This window comes from Brachionichthys hirsutus, chromosome 11 (genome assembly GCF_040956055.1).
Source record: "Brachionichthys hirsutus isolate HB-005 chromosome 11, CSIRO-AGI_Bhir_v1, whole genome shotgun sequence".
Lineage (NCBI taxonomy): Eukaryota > Metazoa > Chordata > Actinopteri > Lophiiformes > Brachionichthyidae > Brachionichthys > Brachionichthys hirsutus.
In genome coordinates, this window is record NC_090907.1 from 8,460,803 (window position 1) to 8,485,216 (window position 24,414).

The following is a 24,414-nucleotide window of genomic DNA, read 5'->3' on the forward strand; positions in this document are numbered from 1 at the left end:
AAAGCAAGGAGCGAGACCCTGCCTTTCCTCCTCCAGGTTGAAATGGGAACAGAATGGCTTGGCAGGCAACATCCCTGTGAGACTGAGGAAAGTGGGTTGCTTGAATAGTTGTTACCAACAGGAGGGCAGAAATAGAAAATGCGTCAATCTGCAAATGCCACCTGGGATTTGTTCATTCCTCTCCTCCTCTCATGTATACTTGCTGTTTTCCAGGGGCCAGACTCTTTTAGAGCCTCCTCCGGGGTCACTGATGGAGGGCTGATGGGAGATGGGGCATATTTTTAAACCCTTCACTGCTGTTTTGTGATTGTTCATGTTCAATTCAATGTTGTTCTTTAAACAGGCTTACTGGACATTGCTGGTTCATTCATCATACATTTAGACATTTTATTTTCCTTATCTGTAGCCAGGAAGAGGTTGTTTGAGGATTCACTTTAATATGGCAATTCATCATTTGTGGAGAATGACTATGAATAGTATGGCAGCAGCATATTGAAAAAAGAATATATGTTTTTTACGGATTACATTGTCTTCTACCAGAGTCTAGGATGTCTCGCCAATCAGATGGAGAGGGACATACGTGTAGACTTGGGCTTCAGGGGGATGCCCATGACAGAAGAGCAGCGACGTCAGTTCAGTCCCGGTCCACGTACCACCATGTTCCGCATCCCAGAGTTCAAATGGTCAGCCATGCACCAGAGATTGCTCACTGATCTGCTTTTCGCACTAGAGAGTGACATCCATGTCTGGAGGAGGTGTGTGAAGTGGTTGAGATGAGTTTGAGAGTGAAAGAAGAGGGATTGTTAGCATAACAGAACATATGTATAAAATGATAACAATCTAATAGTTTATTATTATTATTATTATGTACTATGCTGTTACTGTTTTCAGATATTTGAATTAGCTCTTTCTTAAATTATCTTTTTGTGTAATTCAAATTACATTTGATAATTGCTGCTTATTTCATGACGTGTGAAAAAAAAAAAGCTTGCCAGATAGTAATCCAGATCTTTCTCTCTTTCTTCTGCAGCCACTCCACCAAATCTGTCATGGATTTTGTCAACAACAACGAGAACATTATTTTTGTCCACAACACTATCCACCTCATGTCACAAATGGTCGACAATATCATTAGCGCTTGTGGGGGGATCTTGCCTCTTCTGTCAGCGGCCACTTCTCCGTCTGTAAGTTTGCCTCCTTGTCTTTGCTGTGGGGCAATACCACCATCTATTGGTAGTTTGGTGTGACTGTTTTGTCTCTGGTTTTTCTGTCGCAGTTTTTCTCCATATTTCTTGAAACTGAAATTAAATTCTCAAAACAACATGGACAAATCTCCAAACCACTTAGCAGTTGCTCACAGCATAATTTAATTTCTCCTTAATTTCATCAAGTTGCAAATGTCTCAATGTCTCGTATCTTTCAGAACAATTCAGTGCCGGTAGCCTGCATTTAACTCGACTCAACTCAACTTTATTTATAGAGCACTTTATCACACAAAGTGCTGTAAAACATAAATAAGTGGATCATAACAACAGTAAAAAAAATAAAAATAGGATGCATAAATATAGAACAAAGAAAGAATGCGCCTAAAGCCACTTTGTTACGCTGCCTTGAACGCCAATGAATAAAAGTACATATTTAGCACAATTTCCAAGTCCAAAGCATGTCAGCTTCATGTCATTGCATAAATTATCACATGACACATGCACAATAGATAGATAAAATGATTTTATTGGGAAATGCCATAAGTCATAACACATCATACTGTCATTCACAGCTTTTTTCCTTCACTGTACTGTAAATATCTGACTTAATTTTCAGTTTTAACTGAGATGATGTCCACTTTTGTTTCACGTGACCGGTGTCTTCCTTTTGCTTATTCAAGATGGAGTTGGACAACATCGAGGCAACACAGGGCATGTCCTCAGAGACCGCCATCACTTTCCTGTCCCGTCTCATGGTCATGGTAGACGTATTGGTGTTTTCGAGCTCATTGAACTTCAGTGAGATTGAGGCTGAGAAGAACATGTCCTCTGGTGGCCTGATGCGTCAGTGTCTTAGACTTGGTGAGATTGTGATTTTATGTTTGCTGCAATGTATGTAAGAGTTAGGAAGTCAAACAAATGTGGACTTTATTGAGCTAGATTGTGCCTTTTTCACTGGTAAAATGAATAACCAGAGAATAGTAAGACAATGTTCTCTTCACACACTAATAATTATTCTAGTCTTTGGAAATATTTTGCTACAATTAAAGTAGTCTTTAGGTCATTTGCTAATTGCATACATTTGCACACATGTGCATTCCAGTTGGAGACTTTAAAAAGGGTAGACTTCTCTGTCTGTCATTTTTGTTAGTCCCAACATGTGAGAGTGTATTTTTGTCAATATATGTGGGTCTGTTCGTGCAAACGCCTGTTTACTTGATTCTTGACTCCAAGTCATGCTTTGGTGGATGTGAAAGGGCTTCTGGATGTCCGAGTTGCAGCTGAACAATCCTCTTGTCACTGGATTCAGTGTGAAATCAGTCTGGCTGCTGATTTTCTTTTTCGACAGCCTGGAACAAATAGGCATCAGAGAAAGTTGATTAGTTTCAAAGAGATCATGCATGTGATCAACATTAAAATTTTGTTTAACATTGAGATGAGAGCCTGTGTTTATTGTGTGTGTGTTTGCATCTCTGTCTGTGCAGTGTGTTGTGTAGCTGTTAGGACCTGTCTGGAGTGCAGGCAGAGGCCCAGAGACAGGGGGACGAAGTCCTACATTCACAACCCACTCAAAACTCAAGAAATCCTGCTAAATGCAATGACTTCCAACAAGGTAGGATGCGTCACAGATTTTCTTTACGCGACCCTAGTTGCTGATTTTATCTGCGTAATGAATTCTAACTGTATTTATACCTCATTGACGTCAAAACGGTCTATGCTTTCTAACCTTCATGTTGGTAGACTATTCTCAATCCCATATATTAAATAATTTCTTTATATGGGCCTTGACTGAACAAGGTAAAGTAATATTGTGTTATTTTCTTTATGGACAGCCATGATAACGTCCCTTGTAACTTGTCTCCCATCAAGGATCCCGATCGTCTTCTGCAGGATGTGGACATCAGTCGTTTGCGTGCTGTGGTGTTTCGTGATGTGGTGAGTGCAGGTGGAGGTATGAATGTACTGGCATTTGCTTGTGACATATAGCCCAAGTCAGAGAGGACTGTCTGACAAACTACAGCTTCCCTTGTTACATGTAAGCTTGCTAGATTTTAATGCATCCGTTAGGTATCGGTATGTTTGACAATGCGTGGCGGAAACATTCTGAACAATTTCACTTTCCACTCTACAGGATGACAGCAAGCAAGCCCAGTTCTTGGCTTTAGCTGTGGTTTACTTCATCTCGGTACTCATGGTCTCCAAGTACCGTGACATCTTGGAGCCCCAGCATGAGCCTGCCAGGCTAAGCAGCCAATCAGGGCGCAGCATGCGTCAGGAGCTCAACTCACTGACCAGCAAAGGTGTTTGCCGCTGTGTCCTATCTTTCTCTTATCCATCCATCCTTTCTGTTCACTACTCTTCGCTTGAATGCTGTTTCAGATACGCTTGAATGCTAAATGTCCTTCATATTGTCTGATACCAGCAAGCATGCTCTGCTGAGAGCCCATTCAGTATAATAGCAGGGATACCTGCTTGCACTCCACTGACTCGCATGTGATTTATTCATGATCTCTGCTAATTGCACTGCGCCAAATTAAATGTGGAGAAAAATGTAGACTGGGAATGAAGATGATGATAATCAACTTGTAAAGGCATCATTGTTCTCCATGAAATGAACGGTAGCATTAGTTTCAAGTCATAAATTATGCATTAAGTCACATGAAAGGAAAGCAGTGGATGCCTACAAAGGTTTAATGCAATGTCTATTGAAGTGCCAACTCACTATGATGAGACGCACTGATGAGACAGCGCTATCAGTTTCGATTCAGACAAACGGTTGAGTGAATAAAGGAAACCAGTGGAGGATGAGCGATGCCAAAGGAATATGTGTAATACTCAAGAGTTTAGAACACACAGAGCGATGGAAAAGCAGCCGCTTGCTGACCAACTACTGTGGGTTTTTGGGGCAGTGGAGCCAAGATTTCTATTTTCATCTCCATCTGTCAGTGCCCATTAGGCAAGTAATCCACTAGAGGAGAATGGGATCATAGAGGTTGCTGGGAGGAGAGAGGCACACTGCTGCCTTCATAAATTTCACCGGAATATTTTCCAGACAACATGTGGCAAAGGATTGTCTGATCGACCCGTAAGCCAGATGACTTGCTGGCTAAATCAGACCCTGCTGATCTTGTTAGGGGGCATGTAGTGAATATTAATATGATCTATCTTGAGAATAGATGACCACAGGCGAAGGATGAACCAAAATCAGACTTGAAATAGGATCAAGTTGATTGCTATAGACACAATGTATTGTTTCATAGTTCATAGTTTATTTGCCAGAATAAACAATGTCAATCTCCACAGCTCTGCGATGCCGTGTCACCATGTGGCTCTTTTATTCGTGTTAAATACATTTTTGACTTAACATGAAATTTGAAAACACAAGTTTATGAAGTAATTCAACAAATCTCCGTTTCTGAATTTAGTAGGTATATGGAAGGACTAATGGCAGTCCTAATTACTGTGTGTGTGTGTGTGTGTGTCCAACAGAAACACCCCTATCATTTGACAACAGTACAGACCAATCGGCAGCATCAGAATACATCCACGTGGAAAGCTCCCTTCCCCACGCAGACTCTGGTCTCGGACAGGAACAGATAGCCAGCCTCCTTAATGGGTCTGACTTGGACCACAGCGCCGGAGGGCTGGATGCCATGAGTGAGTTCATCTCTACACTGTCCTCAGAGATGAAGAGATCCCAGGATCCGCTGTCTGAATCTCCCAGCATGGAGGTGCTGAACTCGTCCTCCTCCTCCATCAACATTAGCCAGCCCAAAAGGGGCATCAATATTAAGGAGATTCTGAAAAGCTTGGTGGCAGCTCCACTCGAGGACACGGAGGCTGGGTTGGAGCCTGTGCCCTGCCCAGATGTTGCAGCCAAGTCACAGGCCACAATGCTGCCTATGCAGTACCACTCCTTTGACAGGTGAGGAGGTGCTGTTGTTTCCAAAGGAGTTGCGTTTTTCTTTGCCATTCATTCATAAGTACACGTGGACACCTGTCCCATATTGAATACATTATTATATTTCACAAAAAGGAAATTATTTCAAACATCCACATGGACTCAATTATAAAGTGACCAACTCCACAAAACATGTCAAGCATAACTAAAAAATGAATGGCATAGTTCTAATAACGTTTCACACAAATGTGTAATTGTTATAGGTCACTACTTAAGTTTTCATGATGTATTTTTATTGTTTTCATTTGTTCAAGTTCAATCAAATACTACTGGGAGTATTCAGAATGTTAACATGTAGTCTACATTGCTGGTTAAGGTATGCATAAAAACAATTAGAAGGTACTTTGGCCAAAACAAATTTCTTACAGAAATGAAAACGGGTTCCTTAAATAAAACTATACACATGCATTGAAAACAGCCAAAACACCAGAGTTATAAAGTTTCATGTTTTTAATTGTGAAAGTTTTATTTTCTTTAAGCCAGGAACAATCCCTTATGATGAATAAAAGTAAAAAGGAAATAATTTAGGATAACATTATCTTGTATCCTACTCAGAGGTTCATAAATCTCTGAGGATAGCTTGCACACATGTAATGCCAAATGTGTGTTTTTAGTGAGCGGGTTTGTGTTTTCTATTACTCAACTGACTGCAGCATATTGTTATTAATCATCTAGGTTTATCTCAGTTGTCAAGTATACTACTAATAGTTTTAAGCAGCATGCAATCTATTATTCTTCTTCGCCTACTTGTGTTGTACTCTTCTCCCACTGCAAGGAAGTCTTGCTTGAAAACCTCTCTGAAGCACGGTGGCGCTTCTGTGGTCTATTTACATTCCTGGATTAGATAAAACCACAGAGTAATCTATCTGGATTTGAGAGTTTACAAATTAGCTCCTGCAGGGATTTCAAGTTTCAGCTCCTTCATGATCCCTGTCTATGCTTGGCATAGTTTTAAAAATCATAATTTTTCTGAAGTAATTAGAACTTGTCCCATTATCCCTGTCCTGAGTTGGTGTGTGTGTGTGTGTGTGCACGCGCGCATGTGTGTGATCAATGCCAGACCCAAAGAGATGGCAGAGGACACACCGGGTTAGTTTTAACAAAGGGGCCTTCCTTCTGTTCTTTGTAAACTGCTGCTGCTGGCCTGATGTGAGCCAGATGAATAGGCAAGAAGATGGAGGTGTGTGTAGAGGACAAGTGTGAGAGGTGGGGGTCTCTAGGGTGTTGATGACAGATTAAACAGAAGCGGCCTCACGCCACACCACGGCCAGGCCTGTCACACTCGGTGCTCACATCTGTAATAGGAACTGGCAGCCTGAAATGAGTTGCCACAGCAAAGTGTATTATTTTTGAAATGCTTTCACACAAACCCTCCTGGTCACATATGCAACTTTGTCTCTTGCTTTTCATGTCACTCCCTTTCCAATCTCCATTTGCTGTGTCTAATTGTTTGCCACCTGCCAGTGAAATGAGCTGCCAGACATGCAGCTCTTTCATTTGTCTGTCAGGCCGGCAGGACATTGGGAGTGACAGCATCAAAAAAGAAAGCGGGAGAGAGAAAAAATGGCTTCAAGTGGCGTGCACTGGGGCAGTTGTTGCAGTTTAAACTGGGCAGCACGCCAATGTTTTTTTTACTTTATATAATGTTAATCCTCAGCTTCCTCCCTTCCTCCCTTTAATTTTCATAAAGTCTCCAAATTAGCTCCATGGAATATTACTTGTCCTCACATATTGGATTTTCTCACGATGCAGCGCGTTGATAGCAAGTTTTAATTGATTTTGTGAGTCAAATGTAAACACATTTCCTCTGTATCTATTCCTCTATTCCTGAGTAAAACACTATTGGATTAGATTCCCTCTGTTTGATTTATAAAAGGAAAGTCTCTTCATTTTTAATTCACACCATCTCCCACAGTTGCAGACTTCATTAATATTAATTACAGATTAATCATTGCAACTCAATTAAGACAATACTATTAATAAAATATGTGCTAGATAATCTATAAATGATTCATGAGAACTCGTTGAATGAATTATTCATTAAAAGAGTTCATGTTTCATCAACATCTTGTAGCTACAACTGCAACCCCTTTACTGGCCTTCAACCAAACAAGACCAGTTGATTCTTCATTTTTGCTCTTCGACCTTGATGACTGAGAACCCACAGACATCTTTGGCCAGTCAGATTTTCTGCATTGCATGGCAACTGTTCTTTCATCTACATTTATGTGAAGTGTATCACTTATTATATATCCAGCCTCCACAAGCCTTTCATTACATTGCATTCATTACCTCAGCCAGGATCTGTTTCAGCATCATGTCATATACAGCATCTCCTGCAAACCATGCATCAAGGAAGTCACAAATAGTTAATTAATGATGCTTGAAAAAGTTGGTGAGTTTTACAGCGGTCCAACCTCTGGAAAGGCTTGTTGATGCTCGCAGCATCGACATTTTGTAACCGCTTCTATGAATTTGCTATTACAGTAGTGTACAGTAATGAAGTAGTGAAATAGCGTGTGAGAAGTAATCACACTCCCAACACTATTCCCAAAGTTGTATCAAAAGATATGGTAGTGTGTGTTTTGCCATCTAACTATGTAGGTCAGGAGCTGAAATTCAGTCTAGAGACGACTGCTCAAATTAATTTCAGACCTATGGAATCAGTCTTAAAATTATTTACAAGTTTACCTACAGTATGCCCTTTCAATTATGAAAGCTAACAGGACACATTTCTTAGTTTACTGCTCTTTTACATTCTCATAATTTCACTGTTTTATATTAAAAAGAAAATGTTATGCATTAAATCAATACATCTCCGGAGTTCAAAGAAACATGTTTCAAATTAAATATACTTTCAAGCTTTTCACTTTCATCTGATAATACATTTAAAAAAGTTTACATAGATTAAGAGGCTTCGTCAGATTCACTCAAATGCTGAAATTTCATACTATTGTTGGATGTGTTGACTGACAGCAGGTCAGAGGCAGTGCCTCTAGAATGGTACAGTGAATTGGCGATTCCTTTCACACCACATCTTCGGTGTACATGTGTGCATAGCAAATGTCAAACGGAGAGGTCCTGCATATGATGCTCAAAGAGCCGTAGTTCTGTCAGTTAAAACACGGAAGGTAACTATGCAAATGCGTGTTAGTGTCAACTGCTAAGCTGCTACCAAAACGCCACTCATCCCTCAGTCTGGGATGTTTTCTGCTCTTCCAAGCAGAGCAAAGGGCAACCGAGGGCCAACAGTGGCGAGAGCAAGGCTCTTACTTTCAAAGTTTATTTACTTTAGCTTCTTGTGTGTGTTTGCATTGCATGTGTTATGCTGAGAGATGAAGTTTGATGTCAGGATGTTTACCTTTCCAAAATGTTCTGGCTAACGTCTGGGCATGCTCATGCTGGCTGGGCCTGACAACATTATCACACAATGGGTATTGTCACTCGTCTCCTTTATTCTTCTGAAATGTGAATTAATGTAAATTTTAGTTGAATCAAAATTTAAAGAAAGCCTGAATTCTTCACCAGTGGATATGAGATGTCTGCTGTGAAAATGTATTTCAGAACACACCTTTATTAGAAAACGTCCCTGTTTTCTAATAAAGGATGTTTACCTGCCTGCCTAAATGCCTTACATTACTCCATATTAGCTATGAATATGAACAACTTTTCAGTGCATGTGTATAATGCCTATTTTGATTGTTTTCCACAGGAGTGTGGTAGTGCCTGTGAAGAAAACATCTAATGGCAGCCTGGCAGTCACCACAGTGGGAAGCAGCAGCAGCACCTCTGCTGGGCTGACAGCTGGCAGCACACCTAACATCTTTGATGCAGCCTCTGCGACCCCTAAAAGCATGATCAATACCACGGGTAAGTCATGCAAAAGGTTACTGGAATATAGTAAACTTTCACAAGCATTGGCAATGTGTCATATTTATGCAACACCACTTTATATCACTTTTAAAGGGCTTAATTTTAATAGTGCTATTTGAACGACCCTGACAATTTAGCTTTTTTTGTGTGTGTGTGTGTGGGGGGGGGGGGGGGGGGGACTTTTTTTCTTTCATTGTTGGATTATGTGATCCTGTCCACGCCTTGCAGGGACCCATCCCCACCACTAGATGGCAATCCTTACCTTAGCATCTGTGTTTGAGTTGGACTCAAGCACAGTGAAAAATAAAAACTGCAGCAAATTAGCCACCAGGATTCCTTATTTTACAACCAAATAAAGCAATACCATTTTAACCTGCATTATAAACTTCATTTAAAATGGCACAAATGCCTTTACAATAGTGAAAACATGACTTTCCAGTGTAATGTTTCTATCTGATAGACTGCATGTTTCCTCCCTCGCTCCTGCTGCTGTCACGTTGCTTCTTGTTTGGCTCCTCTGCACCGAGCCAGTTTCACTGTACTCTGTAGTCTGGGCCTCTGAAAGGACCCACTTAACACCAAGAACCATTAAGAGCTCCAACACCTTTTTAATGTATGCCATTAAAAATAAATATTTCCCTCTCCTCTGTGAGCCCCTCTGCAGGAATGTTAGAAATGTATCCAAGTCAAAGTGTGCTTTCGGCTTAAGCCACAAGCTCTCACCCAAACCCCATGATCTCACTCATTTAAATTTTCACAAGGACACAAAATAATTTGTGCTTCCTTTAAATTACTGTTTCCATGGTACCCTAATTTTAGTTTTCATTCCAAAACTCAGAGTAATGAGTTACAAAAGTTATGCAGATGCTTTTTGGTACACTGGCCAATTTGTTATATTTTTAGTGCTAGTAAGGAAAACACTTCCATATGTTGCCATTGGCACCAGTTGCTTCAACCAGCTTAGGTGTGCAACTCTTTGTGTTTTCATTTGTTTGACGTGGTTTAAATTTGCTGACTGCTGAAGTCTGATGTCAGGGTTTTATACTTTTCATTATTCCTTATTTTTCTTTCAATGATTTAAGTCTTTGTGCCTTTACATACATTCAGAGCCAGGTGAAGTGTCACTGACATGTAATTTTAGTGAATATATTTTAGATAGAGGCTATGTGTCAGGCTCAATCTTTCACAGTAATAGCAATATACTTACTTTTTCTTTAAAAATTTATAAAGTTATTGTATTTTTCTTGATATGTTTTAGTTGTAAAAAAAAATTGTAATAATTAAATTATTATAAATAGTATTTTTATTTTATTAATTCAATTGTAACAGGAGTTTTCTTCTGTTGTTCATCTCTGCAGGAGCCACTGATGCAGCGCGATCTACATCATCGTCCTCTAATTGTGTCAACGGAGCCACCAGTAAGAATCTGCCGGCAGTGCAGACGGTGGCACCCATGCCTGAAGACACAATAGAAAACATGAGGTACAAGTTAACTGGATCTTTTAAGGTCACCTATATTATATTTATTAATAAAACTTAAATTATTCAAATTGTGTAGCGTATGTAAAAAAACAAAATAATAATCGCACGCTGTGTGTGAAGCTTATCTCATTTTTCTGCATTTGCTTTTGCATTTTTTTTGTCTTTGTCAATTCATTGTTAAAATACAACACAACAAATGCACATGAGATATTTTTTGAGGGTCGTATTGAAAGAAAGAAAAAACAGTGTCTCATTGTTGTGCAAGCTTGTGTCTATCTGTGTGTACGTTTCGCTGTGACCTTGACTCTTCTTCCTCATTTGCGCTAACACTTTGTGACAGCGGTCCTTAGTTCTGCTCTCCTACAGACTCCTGAAAGCCCTGGTCTTTCTCTCCAGTCCCTCTCCTTTTCTTTTCTTCAGCGTGATCTGCTGCTGGAATAGAGATTCAGTTGCCATGGCAACAGTTACCGACATCACTTAGTGTAACTGTGAAGTCAATGATAGCACTTTCTCGCTTTAGAGCCTGCAAATGGCAAATGCCTAACTTCAATTTCAGATGCAAGATTAAAAAACACCCAAGCCACAATTTCCTGCATTAAACAATAATAAATAATAATAATAATAAAATGTGAAATAGATCTAAATATAATTGTATATTTTATATGTTTTCAGAATAAGGTAATAAGTCTAACTATCAAAAACAAAACCGCAGCCTATGACTTAAGCAAATTGGACTAGTACCCACTTTGTGAGGGACTAACACCTGCTGAACTCAAACCCTATATCTCCCTGATAGGATTACAGGCAGCCTTCAGAGATGCAGGCCAGTATCTCATGCAACAACTTTCATGTTAGCTACTCACAGCAGACCCCTTATTGTCTGATAGCTTTATGGTTGCTTGTCATCCATCTGAGTGTTTTCCTGAAGGCAGATTACACTATATGGACATACACACACTCTGCTTTTCTCTCTCCTGCTGCTTTCTGACCTTCTTAGCTGGAAAACAAGCGTCTCCTCTGCTCAAGCTGCTTCATATCCGTGGGCGTACACATAAGAGCACAGAGATATGTTGCAGCATTTGTCGTATCTCCACTCGCATTCTGAGTTGTATGGCTGCGTGACTTCAGTTTACAGTTACCGAGGTGCTTAGATAATGTCAGGCAGCATCAGGTAGAGAGTGTGTAGGAGATAAGGAACTTCCCTTTGCAGTGTGCAGCTGCTGTAATCCTGTGTACAAGCCTGGCGGCATGTCACAACAAAAGAATGCACACAACCGGCGAGGAACTTGTGTTTCACGTGGCTTTTAACAACATAGGATCTTCTGTTCTCTCAAATCGTTACATGTGCAGTGATTTTAGCCATCCCAGTCTGAATCCCTGTTGGTTACACACTGCATACAGCACAGTAAGCACACTGTTAGCGTTATACACTGTTGGCTCTATCCTCTTATCCTACCATACCTCCCTTGCATTTTCACTCTAATTCAGGTGTCTAATCTATTTTTCTTGATCTTTATCAATTGGTTTATTTTCATTGACAGTATTACTACAAAGCTGGAAAGAGCCTTGGAGAAGGTGGCACCCCTGCTGAGGGAGACCTTTGTGGACTTTGCACCATTTCTGTCACGTACCCTGCTGGGTAGCCATGGACAGGAACTGCTCATAGAAGGTACAGACATTGTGTATTACTAGCTCTGCTCGGATTCTTCTGACTTCCTCAATGATGGATGCATTTTCATTAGTGTGTGTTTCCAGGGGAATCACAATTTTCGCACAAAATCTGGAGGTCTGTCACAGTTTCACACATTTTCACTTTTCCTATTCATCATCAGTATGACTTTGTTTTCTCAATATTTCAAACACGCATTGAGGATTATTCATCTCGCAGTCACAACAAACATTGTTATGAAATTAATATCGAAATAATTATCACCACTTGCCTCAAGCCAGCATTATTTTTAGTCTGTAAACCAAGATATTGTTTTTAATTGAAATTATTTGGAAAGTGATTCTCTTTTTGTCATTTACATTCAAGGTACAGCCACCTTTTGCGTGATAAAGAATCCATCTGATTTTTCCATTCCAAATCCACTTACTGAGGGTAAAATTAGGTATGGATTCTTACAGAAGGCTTGTTATTCCTCTGACGTCTCTGCAAGAGTTTGATGATCCAGCACAGACTTTTTCCTCTCTGTAACAACAGCTTTTAAGACTAATGTCTTTGTCACAACAGCCTCATGATTTTATGTTACACAGCACTACAGCAGTAAACACATGTCTGTGTTGTACAGTGTTGGAAGCAGTGTGTGATCCCTCTACTGCTCTCAAGTCTGGCCTCTAGTCTTATTTCCTGCTGGCTGTGTGAAGACTCCCAGTGCCTACCTCAGGACCCATGTTGGCAGCCTCTCGATGTCTAACCTCAGGGACCGTCTACCTGCATGTGTCTGCGCACCACTACCACTACGCCATTCTAATAGCTTGTTTTGGCTTGTGTTCACAAGAACACGCTGCCATCACATCCATCACATGCGCATACATATGACTGTGAGTGTCTGCAGACGTTTGTCTGAGGGTGCAGTGTGCAGAATAAATGCATATGTGTGTGGCTTCAAATCTGTTGACTTGCAGTTTGCATGAAGTGAAATGATACCTCTACCTTTTCTCACTGTCAGGGCTTTTTCTTTTTACTGTAAACTCAACTGATATTACTGTATTTTCTGAAGTCTGTGCTTAGGATGACAACAGGCTGATCAAATGGTCCTGTGACTGCATTAATTTCCATTTCTGATGGGAATTGTTAAATACAGCATGCATTGAGCATAGTCTACTGTTTACACTAGTAGTAAGCTTTAAAACATAGAATTGCTGTCAATATTATCCGTGTTTCAAATCACTCCGAACATAATATTTGGTATTTAATGTTGTTGTTATTAAGAAGCTTCTTTGCTACAGAAGGTCTGAACATTTATTAAAAGTCTATACATTATCAGCACTTGCATCATTTAGTCAGGTGCATATATAAATATGTACTTTATAGACATATATTACAATTATAAAGGGGTATGCTACTGTATATACATGTGACTACTGACTCCAGCTCAGAGGAAGCGAATGGAAAATCAGGTAGCATAGCCTTGACAAGTGTGAATATGTCTGTTACCCTTTCACTCAAAGTCTGTCAGCAGACTGACCGAGCTGACAAACCAGAGCGGACCTGAGACTGCAACCCCACAAACAAGGTCGTAGATAGACAGCTAAGGCCTCAGTGGTCTTCAGCAGACATGTTTAACCCTGTCTAGGTTCTGTGAAAAGTGCTCCCCAGCATGGGGTGGTGCATGTTTTTTTGGATGATCAAACAAATGTACATCATGCACTTTAATATTAAAACCTCATTTTACTGATCCGGTCAGGTCTGACCGCACTGGATGAGCTGCTTTTGCTGTTCATCCCTCTCTTTCTCTCTTTCTTCCTGGCCCTTCCCAGGCTCACAGTTGAAGTACTGTGCTCTAGTGCAAAGGCATTTACCAGTAATTACCAGCCATCCATCACTCCCTAGATTGCCTGGGGTCTTGCCCCCTGTGCCCCTTTGCTTCACCCTATTCCTTCACCCCCCCTGAAGACATGTGGTCATTATGTTGAGTGCACCCTGAGCGCTACACTTGTAGTAGTTGGGTAAGACCTGCACGTGAACACTGCTGCTGTTGTGATGCATGCAGCCTGCTTCTTGCTGTCCTCTGAGTGGCCCAGTCTGCCAACACATTGCCCCACAATGGCACATTCACCCGTGCTTTAACCCTGCCCTGTTTACAGGAAAGGACTGGCAGGCTGTGTTTAAGTAGAATGCATTTAGTTTGTCTACGAGCACAATGCCAGGGTCAGTCGGCCACCTGACTCCTGTGTCAGACTGCACTGACTTATGGCTCAGCATGTCACAGCTATAACAAGAGGTCAGCCATGGCACTGCGAACAAGAGAAGGGGCACATCCTCTCGGAGTATTTACAATATGCTCCCTGAATAGAATGAAGATGCATCCAACCAGTGGTCTGAATGTTTTTTTGTTCTATGTTACGTTATATAGTATGTATCAATGCAAACCAAACTCAGTCCAATGCTTTTAAGTAGCAGATTATATTTTAATGTGTATATTTATTACTATCCTGGATAGGCCTCCAGTGTAAATGAAATATCAACCAGTTTATGTCATTGCTTTTGCTTTGAATTGTATTTCTTACAACTTAAACATTAGTGTAGATAAGACATTTTGTTGAAAAAAGAAAAAAACCCATTTTAGCCTTATAGTTAAATTCAACAATTCACAGTGCAGTAATTGTGTGGTGTGCAAACCACTTTCCTAAAAAGATGTGACTTTGTGTAAAAAACTAAAAAATACATATTTTTTAGCTTTTCCACACTGTCATACTTTTGTAAAATGTTTTCATGGAAATTGTTGCATATTTAAACAGAAAAAAGCATGCAGGTTGTTTTCCCTTATGAATGATGTCAAGAGCCTCACCGATTTTCAGAGCACCTCATAGAGTTCCCTGCATATCAAACTGTCTTTTGCATAAATATTTTAGAAATGAGTCTCCATGATAACAGCTAATGATATCTGCCTTTTATCCTGATCATAGATGTAACAGAATGCGCAATTTCTGCAATGTTAACGGAAATGTACACATGCAATCCATGAAACAACTGCAACCCTGCGGTGCAGCGATCTTCTTCTGCTCTGCCGATAATGAGTCCTAGAGAGTTGCATTCTTTCCTTTAATAATAGCTGCACATTTAATGGCTCTCGCCAAGTGCAACAGGAGGAGGTGGAGGTGCAGACTGCCAGACTGGCTGAAGCCTTTGTTTCTGTAAATGAGCTTTTCACACCTGCCCTTGTTTCATTAGAAAGTTGTCGGTTTCTCCGGTTCAACATCTACAGAATTGAGATAAGGGAAGAAGCTGTGAATGTCTCTTCTGAGTGCATGTGTGTCTGCATGGAGCGGAGTGCTTAGATGTGTGTGTGTGTGTGTGTGTGTGTGTGTGTGTGTATATGTTTTGTACATATGATCTGTACATGTGAATTTTCTTTTTTTTTTTACAGACGGGTTAATTATAAGCACAATAAATTACATACAATGTTCTTTTTATACCAAAAATCAATACATCTTCATTGAAGTATTATCTTTTGCTGCCGCATCAGTAATAATAAATACTGAGTGTACCCTCATATCTTCTATGTTGACCAAAGTTTAGTTTTAAAATTCAATTCTGGTTTAATCTGTTTATCTCTTCAGGTCTCGTGTGTATGAAGTCAAGCACCTCAGTGGTGGAGCTCGTCATGTTGCTCTGTTCTCAGGTGAGTTTTTTTTTTATCTCTCTTTCTTCACAATCCTCTTATTCTTTTCATTCCTCAAGCAATATTTTTTTCTCTAATACGATTCACTTGGTAGCGTATTTTCACAATTAGGAGAGATGTGACGGGAGCTTATTATTTAGCACTTGTTACAATTATCACATTGCATAACATGGTCAATTTCGTATAATCAGTTCAATAGTCCCGTTCACACTTAAAATGTATTTTAAACGCACAAAAAAAAGTCCTTATCCTGTCCTGTCAAAGCTGCAGAAATATTGTAAATATCTAAATTTACAGTTTATTTCTTGCCAAATGCTGACGTCATCACCTGAAATCTGAGAACTAATAATAAAACCTTGCTTGTAATTGTATTTATATTGTGAAATGTTCCATATGAGAATTATCCAAACCAGTAATGACATTCGGAGACAAACAGCTCTCTGAGAATCTAGCGGTTTTCTCCCTAAACCCCGGAGCTTATACCTCAAGCCCTCCTGTAGAGAATGAACTCCACCTCGTGCAACACTGCAAGTGACTGATCACCTGCAAGCTGACCCTCTGAATATCTTGTTAAGCCCTTGTTTTAGAGAAGGTCAAAGCCTCGATGTAGCAGTTAGAACAGGAGATATTTAACATACCTTCTGTCAGCCCATCAGTCTTCCGTCGGGAGCCCATAAGGAAGCCATTACTTGGTGCCTCGTTGTGGATCCAGACTACAGGGCCAAAGCCTAGAGGAGGTGGGTTGCCACTATGCATGCTCTGTGGTATCCACAGTCCAAAGCCCTCTTCTGCAGGGAGCGCAGCCTCTGTTATGTGAAGGTCATCATTCAGGGGCTTTTCTCCAAAAAACATGCATAAATGGGGCAGCAAGATTTAAGTTATTGTTGCTCTTTTGAAGGTTTTTTGTCTGCCTCTTTTTTGCAATGTTTTCCTGTCTGTAGCATATCTGTGGGAAGTTGCTTTTTCCAGCTCGTGGACTTATTGCAGATGAGAGCGCCAGCATGCTGTTAAGGGTCTGAGTCCAACCCCCCCTTTACAGAGATAGCATTACTGCGGCTCCAGAGGTTCCTGCCATTATGGGCTCTGGGGGATGAAACCCGGGCTGAGATATCGATCAGACAGCAAGGCCTAGAAACTGGACCAAATAACTTGATGCCTCCAACCTCTGAGATAGAGATTAGCCGTTGTGATGTATCGTAATACTACAGCACACTTAATGACACTAATTCAGCAAACTTATATTATTTAATAATCATGCTCTTGTGATGAATGATAATCAGTCAGAAGGCAAAGCTGCTAAATACGGAGGTTATTTATAGTGGACATATATTTCTGATAATGCAGCTTGCACTTCATTAATGACTTTATCTGATGCTTTGGCTGACATAAAATGCCAACTTCAATGTATCCTTCAACATTAATGTTGTAAGACAGCAAGAAGGGCACTTAGCTGACCTTCAGTCCCTCTCTGTTTTGTGACCTGTCAGTGTTGGGAATTAGTGCTAATGATCTGCCTTTTCTTATTTATGCATACTAATCACAGCACAGACACTGTGCGTCTCTCCTCAGCCCAGGCAGCTGAATGAAAAGGTCAAAAAGCTAAAAGCTTAAACATACGGGGGGGGATTGAGAGTGGAGCCACAGAGATTTAGTGATGGAAGGTCTCCAGATGTGGAGAGTATACCAGAGCAAAGCAGAGCAGATAAAAGCAAAATATCCCACACATTGACAGGTTGGATTGAAGCACCCCAAATGCTGAGTGTCCTGCTGAAGTTCTGGGAGATGAAAGTGGGAGGAGAGAAAATCTATCAGAACTCAACAAGCTGTTCTCAGGGTTGGAATTTATGATACTTTAGCTCCACAACACGGTGGTGGGTTTTCTCAAGATAGATGGGAAAATGGTTTGATTGCCCCAAGTAAACCTAAATCATCATTCATTTTGTAAGGCTTGAGTAGTTTGTAAGAAAACTCATCAACTTGAGGTCTTTAAGTGCCTTTAGCAACTTTTTTTTTTTTGCTTTTTTTTTTTTCTACCAAAAATGTTTTATTCTTCAGTTTAGTTACTCTCTTCAGTGCTCTTGATGACAGACTGTTTCTTTGCTCCTCGCTACAACAGCAGGTAGCTGTTGTGAAGGCGCTATTTACAGGTATTGTGGGAAAATGACCAAGGCAATGCTGAGCACTGGTCATTCCTGCTGGATATGTATCCTTGCATATGTAAACCTCCAGTGAGGAGAGGTGCTGCACTCTGAGCATTGTCTTCTTTTGAATCAAGCATCACATCTCTTCTTTTAAGCAGCTGCATGCCAGGCCTAATTCCCTTCAAATGGGCAGCAGAAGACTGTTTTTTTTTTTTAAATATCTGCAATCAAAGGCGTACTCCTCTGGGAGTTTGGTTCTAGAGTCAGAGAAAAGAGAGCCTCTGAAGTGCTATCTTGGCTGTCAACAAGCATCCCTCAGACAAGGTAGCAAATTTGACTAGTTCGTGCCATGTCTCTGCTGACCTGCTTCCTGGCAGTGCCCAACTATCACATATCTGCTTTGATTTCCGTATTTATTTTTGTCACGTGAGCGCGGTGAAAGTGGAACCTCAGAAGACTGGCTGTACAAGATCCCTGTCCAAATCAAGAACAGCTTATTCCAGGCAGATAGTGTTGCAGAAGAAGGGGGTCATGGGGACCATTTGGAGACCAGATGCTCAGCGGTTTGTCAGCACCATATCTCTGATTTAATGCATCGCAGGGCCAGACTGTGTACTCTTGCGTGAACTGGTATGTGTCAGGAACGACAACTGTGCACACAAACACATGCCCATGTAATGGTGTCAATGTCAGTTATTCTGGTACTAAACACAAAGAAATGTTGCTCACCTTGTCCAGAAATTGACATTGAAGCCATGTACTGCATATCACGCATTGGTTTGAATGTATAACTACTGATTCCATGTCTCCATATGTTCTTTCTCTTTGGAATAATTGCCACAAAATCAAAAATTATAACATTCAAAGACCCCATATACATGTGAACAGTCTTTATTTGCATTCACATTAGCAGCTCTAGGGAATGAAAACCTTATTCATGTCATTTTCTTCTGTTTTCTTTCCGCTTATGAACTATGGGCTTCTATGTTTTCTCTTCCATTTGCACCTCAGTGAGGGCAGAGGAGAGCTGAATTTCTCACAGTGAAAGGCGCGTTCTCAAACTGCTCTTTAATCATTTCCAGAGCATGCTGTGAGACAGTAAGCGCTGGCACTCTGGCCCAGGGCTCGGCTCCCTTGCAGGCGTATGCTGCTGGGGCTCAGTAATCTGTCACTGTAAGGGACAGGGGAAATGGCTGTATTTAAGTGAGAGGATACAGTTTCATCCCACAATTACATCTCTCCTGTGTTTACAGATAGTTTCACGGAGGACAAACGGATGGCCGCACATGCTGTGCCGGATTTCAGCTTTTCTAAGATGTCACTTTTTTTCCCCTCAAATGATATATGAACTAAATGCTTTCTATACCTACTCGAGTTTCAGGCAATGAAAAGTAATCTAAATTACAGTTGAAATATGCAATTTAGATGACACATGATCCTTGTCTGTTTTCGTCTTCATCTTCAAAGGGGGTATTTTGATACTCTTTTTCTGCCCTTTTTAGTTTTTAAGTGTTTTTTTATTACTGCTTTTGCCATTTTCTTTTCCCCACTGTAAAATGTCTTGATTATAAGGATATGACTATATTCCATTTTTTCTGATGAACTTCTTACAAACTATTTCAATCCAAAATAAAGAATGCAAAGCTTCTCTAACAGATCGCAAATGATTTCTTCTCAGGAATGGCAGAACTCTATTCAGAAGAACGCTGGGCTCGCTTTCATTGAACTTATCAATGAAGGAAGGTAATGCATTCCTTAACAGTCATTTTTATGGTTAAATCACTGAACCAGGAAGTATTTGATTCAACGTTCTGCTACAAACTTGTGCTTTCAAAGAAAACCTTATTTTCCCTGGTGGCGAAGTGCAGCAAGCCAGGGATTAGCTCTAAGCCTCTGTCAGGGGTAACCGTAAATAAGATTGTGGTAAGAATATAAATACACCCTAGACTGCTGTCATCCTCTCTTTTCTCTACCATCTTCTACTGTCTGTGCATGCTTTACTGTACGCCCTCTGTGTTTTTCTGTCTCCCTCCCTCCCTCCCTTCCTCTTTCCCTTGTCTCTGGGTGTAGCCAGTATCAGTTTTTTTTTTTCGTTGAGCAGATCAGGGGCGGCTCAGCCTCTTTGTCCATCTGCTGACCCATCTGGCTGGGCCTTCTCTTTTCCTGCAGCTTATCCAGGCTTCTCTGAGTCCCCTGCTGGCCCTGGAACAAAGAGATTCAGCCAGTAGGGCCACACGGCGCTGTCCAGGGTGCTGCTGACAGATACATAATTTCCTCGTCTCACCCAAGTCTCTGCACACCTGCTCTGCTTAACTCTAGACAGACCTAGAGATAGTTCGCGTCTGGTAAATCTGATTGCTTTGCCAAGCGTGAAATACAAACTCCTGTATGTGCAACAACAGATACAACGGTACTTTGTTGCTCGTCCTGTGTTTCATGATGCAGCGATTAGGAAACCACTGACAACCATCAGCTTTTAGAATAACGGCTTTGGTTTGTTATTACCACTGGTGCTCTCCCACGTGAATATAGCTGTAAGCATAGTTTAGGTGGGAGACCTGAGTCAGGTTTTGATGTTATAACAGTATACATGTACCGAATTCAAGCAGTGCATGCCTAAATATTGTGAGCTCTGTTAAGTAATAGTAGGGATCACAATTGTGATGTCATATTAATGCTATGAATAAATCATTACCGGTAATGTGATGCCATGAGACACGTAAAATACCTGGTAATTAAAATAATAAAACGCTTACAAAAGCAAGTGTCAAAATTCTCAGGTATAGGGTATTAAATGAGTCTCCAGAGTCTTATTTCATTTACAACACGTTTACAGTCGCTGCTTATTTCGAAGATGGTAACTATCTGACAAATGAATGCAGAATTGTAGAAGACAGCATGCACTTATTTTTTTATCCACCATCTCCATAGATCTCTCTCCACCGTGCTTTCTCATCTATTTCCGATTTCATAGCAGCACCCCCTGTCTTCGAACAGTGAATGTCTGTCAATTAATGTGTGCCTGTCAGCAGTTAAATAGGCAGCAGCTGATGATGAGTGCAGCCTCGTGATTGCTGCCTCTCTTTGGGACAGAGTGGAAATTATAATCTGTATCAAGCACTGGAGAGGAACAGGGGATGGTTTGATTAAAACAAAGCTAAGATAATGGTAGGTATAATAGCATGTAATCTGCACACAATAGCCAGGGTGTTTTCACTTATTGAAGACACTAGAATTTGAATGTGAATGCAGGTGGAGACCACAGAGCCTTCAGGGTCAGCCATGTGTGAAGTTGTTCACGGCTAGGGTTGATCTTCTGGTCAGAGGAACGGGATGCTCAGTCAGTCGGAGAATACCGGACAGGCTTCGATGCTCTAATGACACCCTCCCTCATTAATGCATTAGAGGAAACCTGCAGCCTTGTATCGTAACACAGACAAATGATGCTGTTTTCTAGTTTGCCCTTTCAGCAAACCAAATTTTACACAGTCTTGACAATGCTTCTTTTTCCTTTTAACAGGTGATGACATTAAATTAAAAATGCAAAGTGTTTAATGTTATCTGGTATTTTAAAAGGTTGCTCTGCCATGCCATGAAGGACCATATAGTTCGGGTTGCCAACGAGGCCGAGTTCATTCTGAACAGGCAGCGAGCAGAGGACGTCCACAAACATGCAGAGTTTGAGGTATGATCCTTTCATCCTGCCTTGCATCTTTTAAATGATAAGGTCAGACACAGTCAAACCACAGACAAAGCATTGTACTGTGAATATAATCCACAGTGAACGTCGCTATTACAAGTCACTAAATCACTAGATTCTACTTTCTTATGAAAAATCCTATTAGAATAAAGTTTCTATTCAAATGTATATGCTCGCTAATCGTGTCCCTCTGTGTCATCAAAGGGATTAACTCCACACCCTTACTATTTCTTTCAGAAAATGTCATTACTTTTTCCAAAGGGAGCAATCATTTTAATTTGGAATTTTGATATTGTCTTTTTCCAAGGATAACCTCCTGAAAGCCCAACCATATATAACGACTCATATATTAAAGCTGGTCTAAGCTTTTTCTGATTGATTAATCTGAATAAAAAATATATTTTAAATTCATTCATAAAGAGGATTTTGCTTTTATTTTCATAGATTTCAATATATATTTGTATGATATGGCCTTTGTAATATTCAATGCTGGCTAGCGATAAATGAGTATAAATAAATTGTGTGTTTTAATATTGTGTCAGAAGACTTATGTGATGTTTGTTTTTGGAACAGAAACATATGCACACAAACATGGACACACTTCCTCCTCCTCTGTTAACAGCTTGTACATGTGAGGAGTGATGAGTTTCTTATCTGAGGAAAGCAGCCATCCTCAAACAGCTGTTTGATATACAGTTCTGGAGGATCCTTGACCTGCTAGATAAACTGGAAGAGACGCCTAGATATGCAGTGTCAGGAGAGGGGGAAAGTGTATCTGGCCCCATCCGTTCTGTCTGCCAACTCCAGACACCGTACACTTTTCATTGAGGTCTGACATTAGTTTATTACTCACTCCAAGATTGAAGATTCAGGATGCAGATAAGACATTTTTACAATTAAGCTGTTGTCAGGGTGAAAGCGTCATATGCTTTAAACAAAGTAATAAATAATGTTTACTATTTGTCACAGCATCACATGGTGATACGGGGTGACAAGCAGAGATTGAGTTATCTGCCTTATGAAGAATACACTGAAGTATAATATCTGACAGAATTCAAATTTTAAGCAGGAAATTCAATTAACTTCCAGCTTCCGTTGGCAAATTAGATTTTGAATATTAGCAAGAGTTCCCCAAGGGTGGCACAGTGCGGTAATCTTATTTTAGCAGAAAAGATAGTCAGTTGTGCTCGTCTAGATTACTTTTAGCCACTTGGAACACTAACAGATGCACTGACTACTGGATTTAACCAATATAATCATTTTTCATATTAATGCCAGTTAAATTTTAAATGGATTAATTTCACTTTATCATTCTGACACTTAACTATCAAACATTAGTTAGAGCTTTGTTTTTTCTGCATTATTATTTTTAAATTGTCTAAATATTTACATTTCACATCAGAGGACAATGACATGTTCCAGGAAGTAACAACAGTGTCGTTGTGATGGGCTTTTATTATCAGACTGCATTTGTTGCGGATTTATTAAGCGTATTTTCATTTCTCCTTTAATAACACCATCCACGCCTACCTAGCAGGGCGCCTCATCTGTCCGCAGTTAGAGAATGGACTGCCTTTATATGCTCACCATGATTTACTACATGCCTTCAAGGGAGGAGATACATATTTCTCAGCTGTCCACTAATGTCTTTATGCACTCAAGTGTGTTGAATGAAGCCATAGCATTCTTTATTGTGACAAATGCTCCATTCGAGGGTATATGTTATTCTAGTTTTATTCTAGTAAAACATTCTACAAGGTTGTTGGTGCAATGTCAGATGGCAGAGAATTTGGTTCCAAATTCATAAATGTACGAAAAGGTTCACATTGTTTTTTGAGTTTTGCTTTTCCCTTTTTCTAAATCTCAAATGATAGTCCAGCTGCACCCAGTATGCTGCTGACAGAAAAGAAGAAGAGAAGATGTGTGACCACCTGATCAGTGCAGCCAAACATAGAGACCATGTTACAGCCAACCAGCTAAAGCAGAAAATCATCAACATCCTCACCAACAAGCACGGCGCCTGGGGGACGCTGGCCCAGAGGTAAGCCTTCACATTTTAACAAGTTTGCCTTCACCCAACATGCACCAGGTTACAGTCTGCACTATAGGCGCTCAACGAGAAGATAAAAGTTACCTGTTCACTAAATTCTGCGGTGATGGGTTAGGACCACCATTTAATGTCATTTTCCCAGGATCCGATAGGGTCAGAGATCGGGTCAGAAAACGCAATTACAGTGCGGAGTGGCTTAATCCCCAGGGGACAGCTGATTGGCCAGTCATTTGGCAGACAGAGGAAGGGGAAGAAGGGGGTTGGGGTGTTTCTGCGGTGTTGTCCAGGCATTCATTGACCCTCTCAGTAACACAGCCCAGCACCTGGTGGTAGTTGCAGTCTTCCCCGTGGGCCCTGTTAAAATAACCGCAGGCTCTCTTCCACATGGTCCCGCAGATACAGAGCAGAGTGGCAAGATCAAGGGCCGGTTATATCAGAGAGCAGGCAGAGGTGTTACAACATACTGTTTTGTGATTAGGATGAGAGCATGAGACTGAGATCATTTATTGGGTTTTTTGTTTTTTTGCAGATTTTACACCATACATGCAATTGTTCAATAAAATAACTCAATGTTTATATAAAGAGTCGTCTACAGTACTTGCACTATGTCGCTGATCACAGTGCTGTGAGCCACATATTTACCGATTCACTTTT

General features: G+C 40.5%; 1 protein-coding gene across 1 annotated transcript in view; it reads left to right on the top strand.

Annotated features, from left to right (window-relative positions):
• The window catches only part of nbeab (neurobeachin b), a 143,968-nt gene that overhangs the window by 47,340 nt on the left and 72,214 nt on the right, over positions 1 to 24,414 (top strand). The window contains 15 exon segments of the mRNA XM_068745474.1: positions 541 to 755; positions 1,031 to 1,240; positions 1,858 to 2,066; positions 2,690 to 2,817; positions 3,009 to 3,140; positions 3,337 to 3,505; positions 4,695 to 5,130; positions 8,879 to 9,036; positions 10,398 to 10,521; positions 11,247 to 11,355; positions 12,061 to 12,193; positions 15,805 to 15,869; positions 19,689 to 19,753; positions 21,587 to 21,695; positions 23,585 to 23,751. Coding sequence (XP_068601575.1) covers positions 541 to 755; positions 1,031 to 1,240; positions 1,858 to 2,066; positions 2,690 to 2,817; positions 3,009 to 3,140; positions 3,337 to 3,505; positions 4,695 to 5,130; positions 8,879 to 9,036; positions 10,398 to 10,521; positions 11,247 to 11,355; positions 12,061 to 12,193; positions 15,805 to 15,869; positions 19,689 to 19,753; positions 21,587 to 21,695; positions 23,585 to 23,751 — 2,429 coding nt within the window.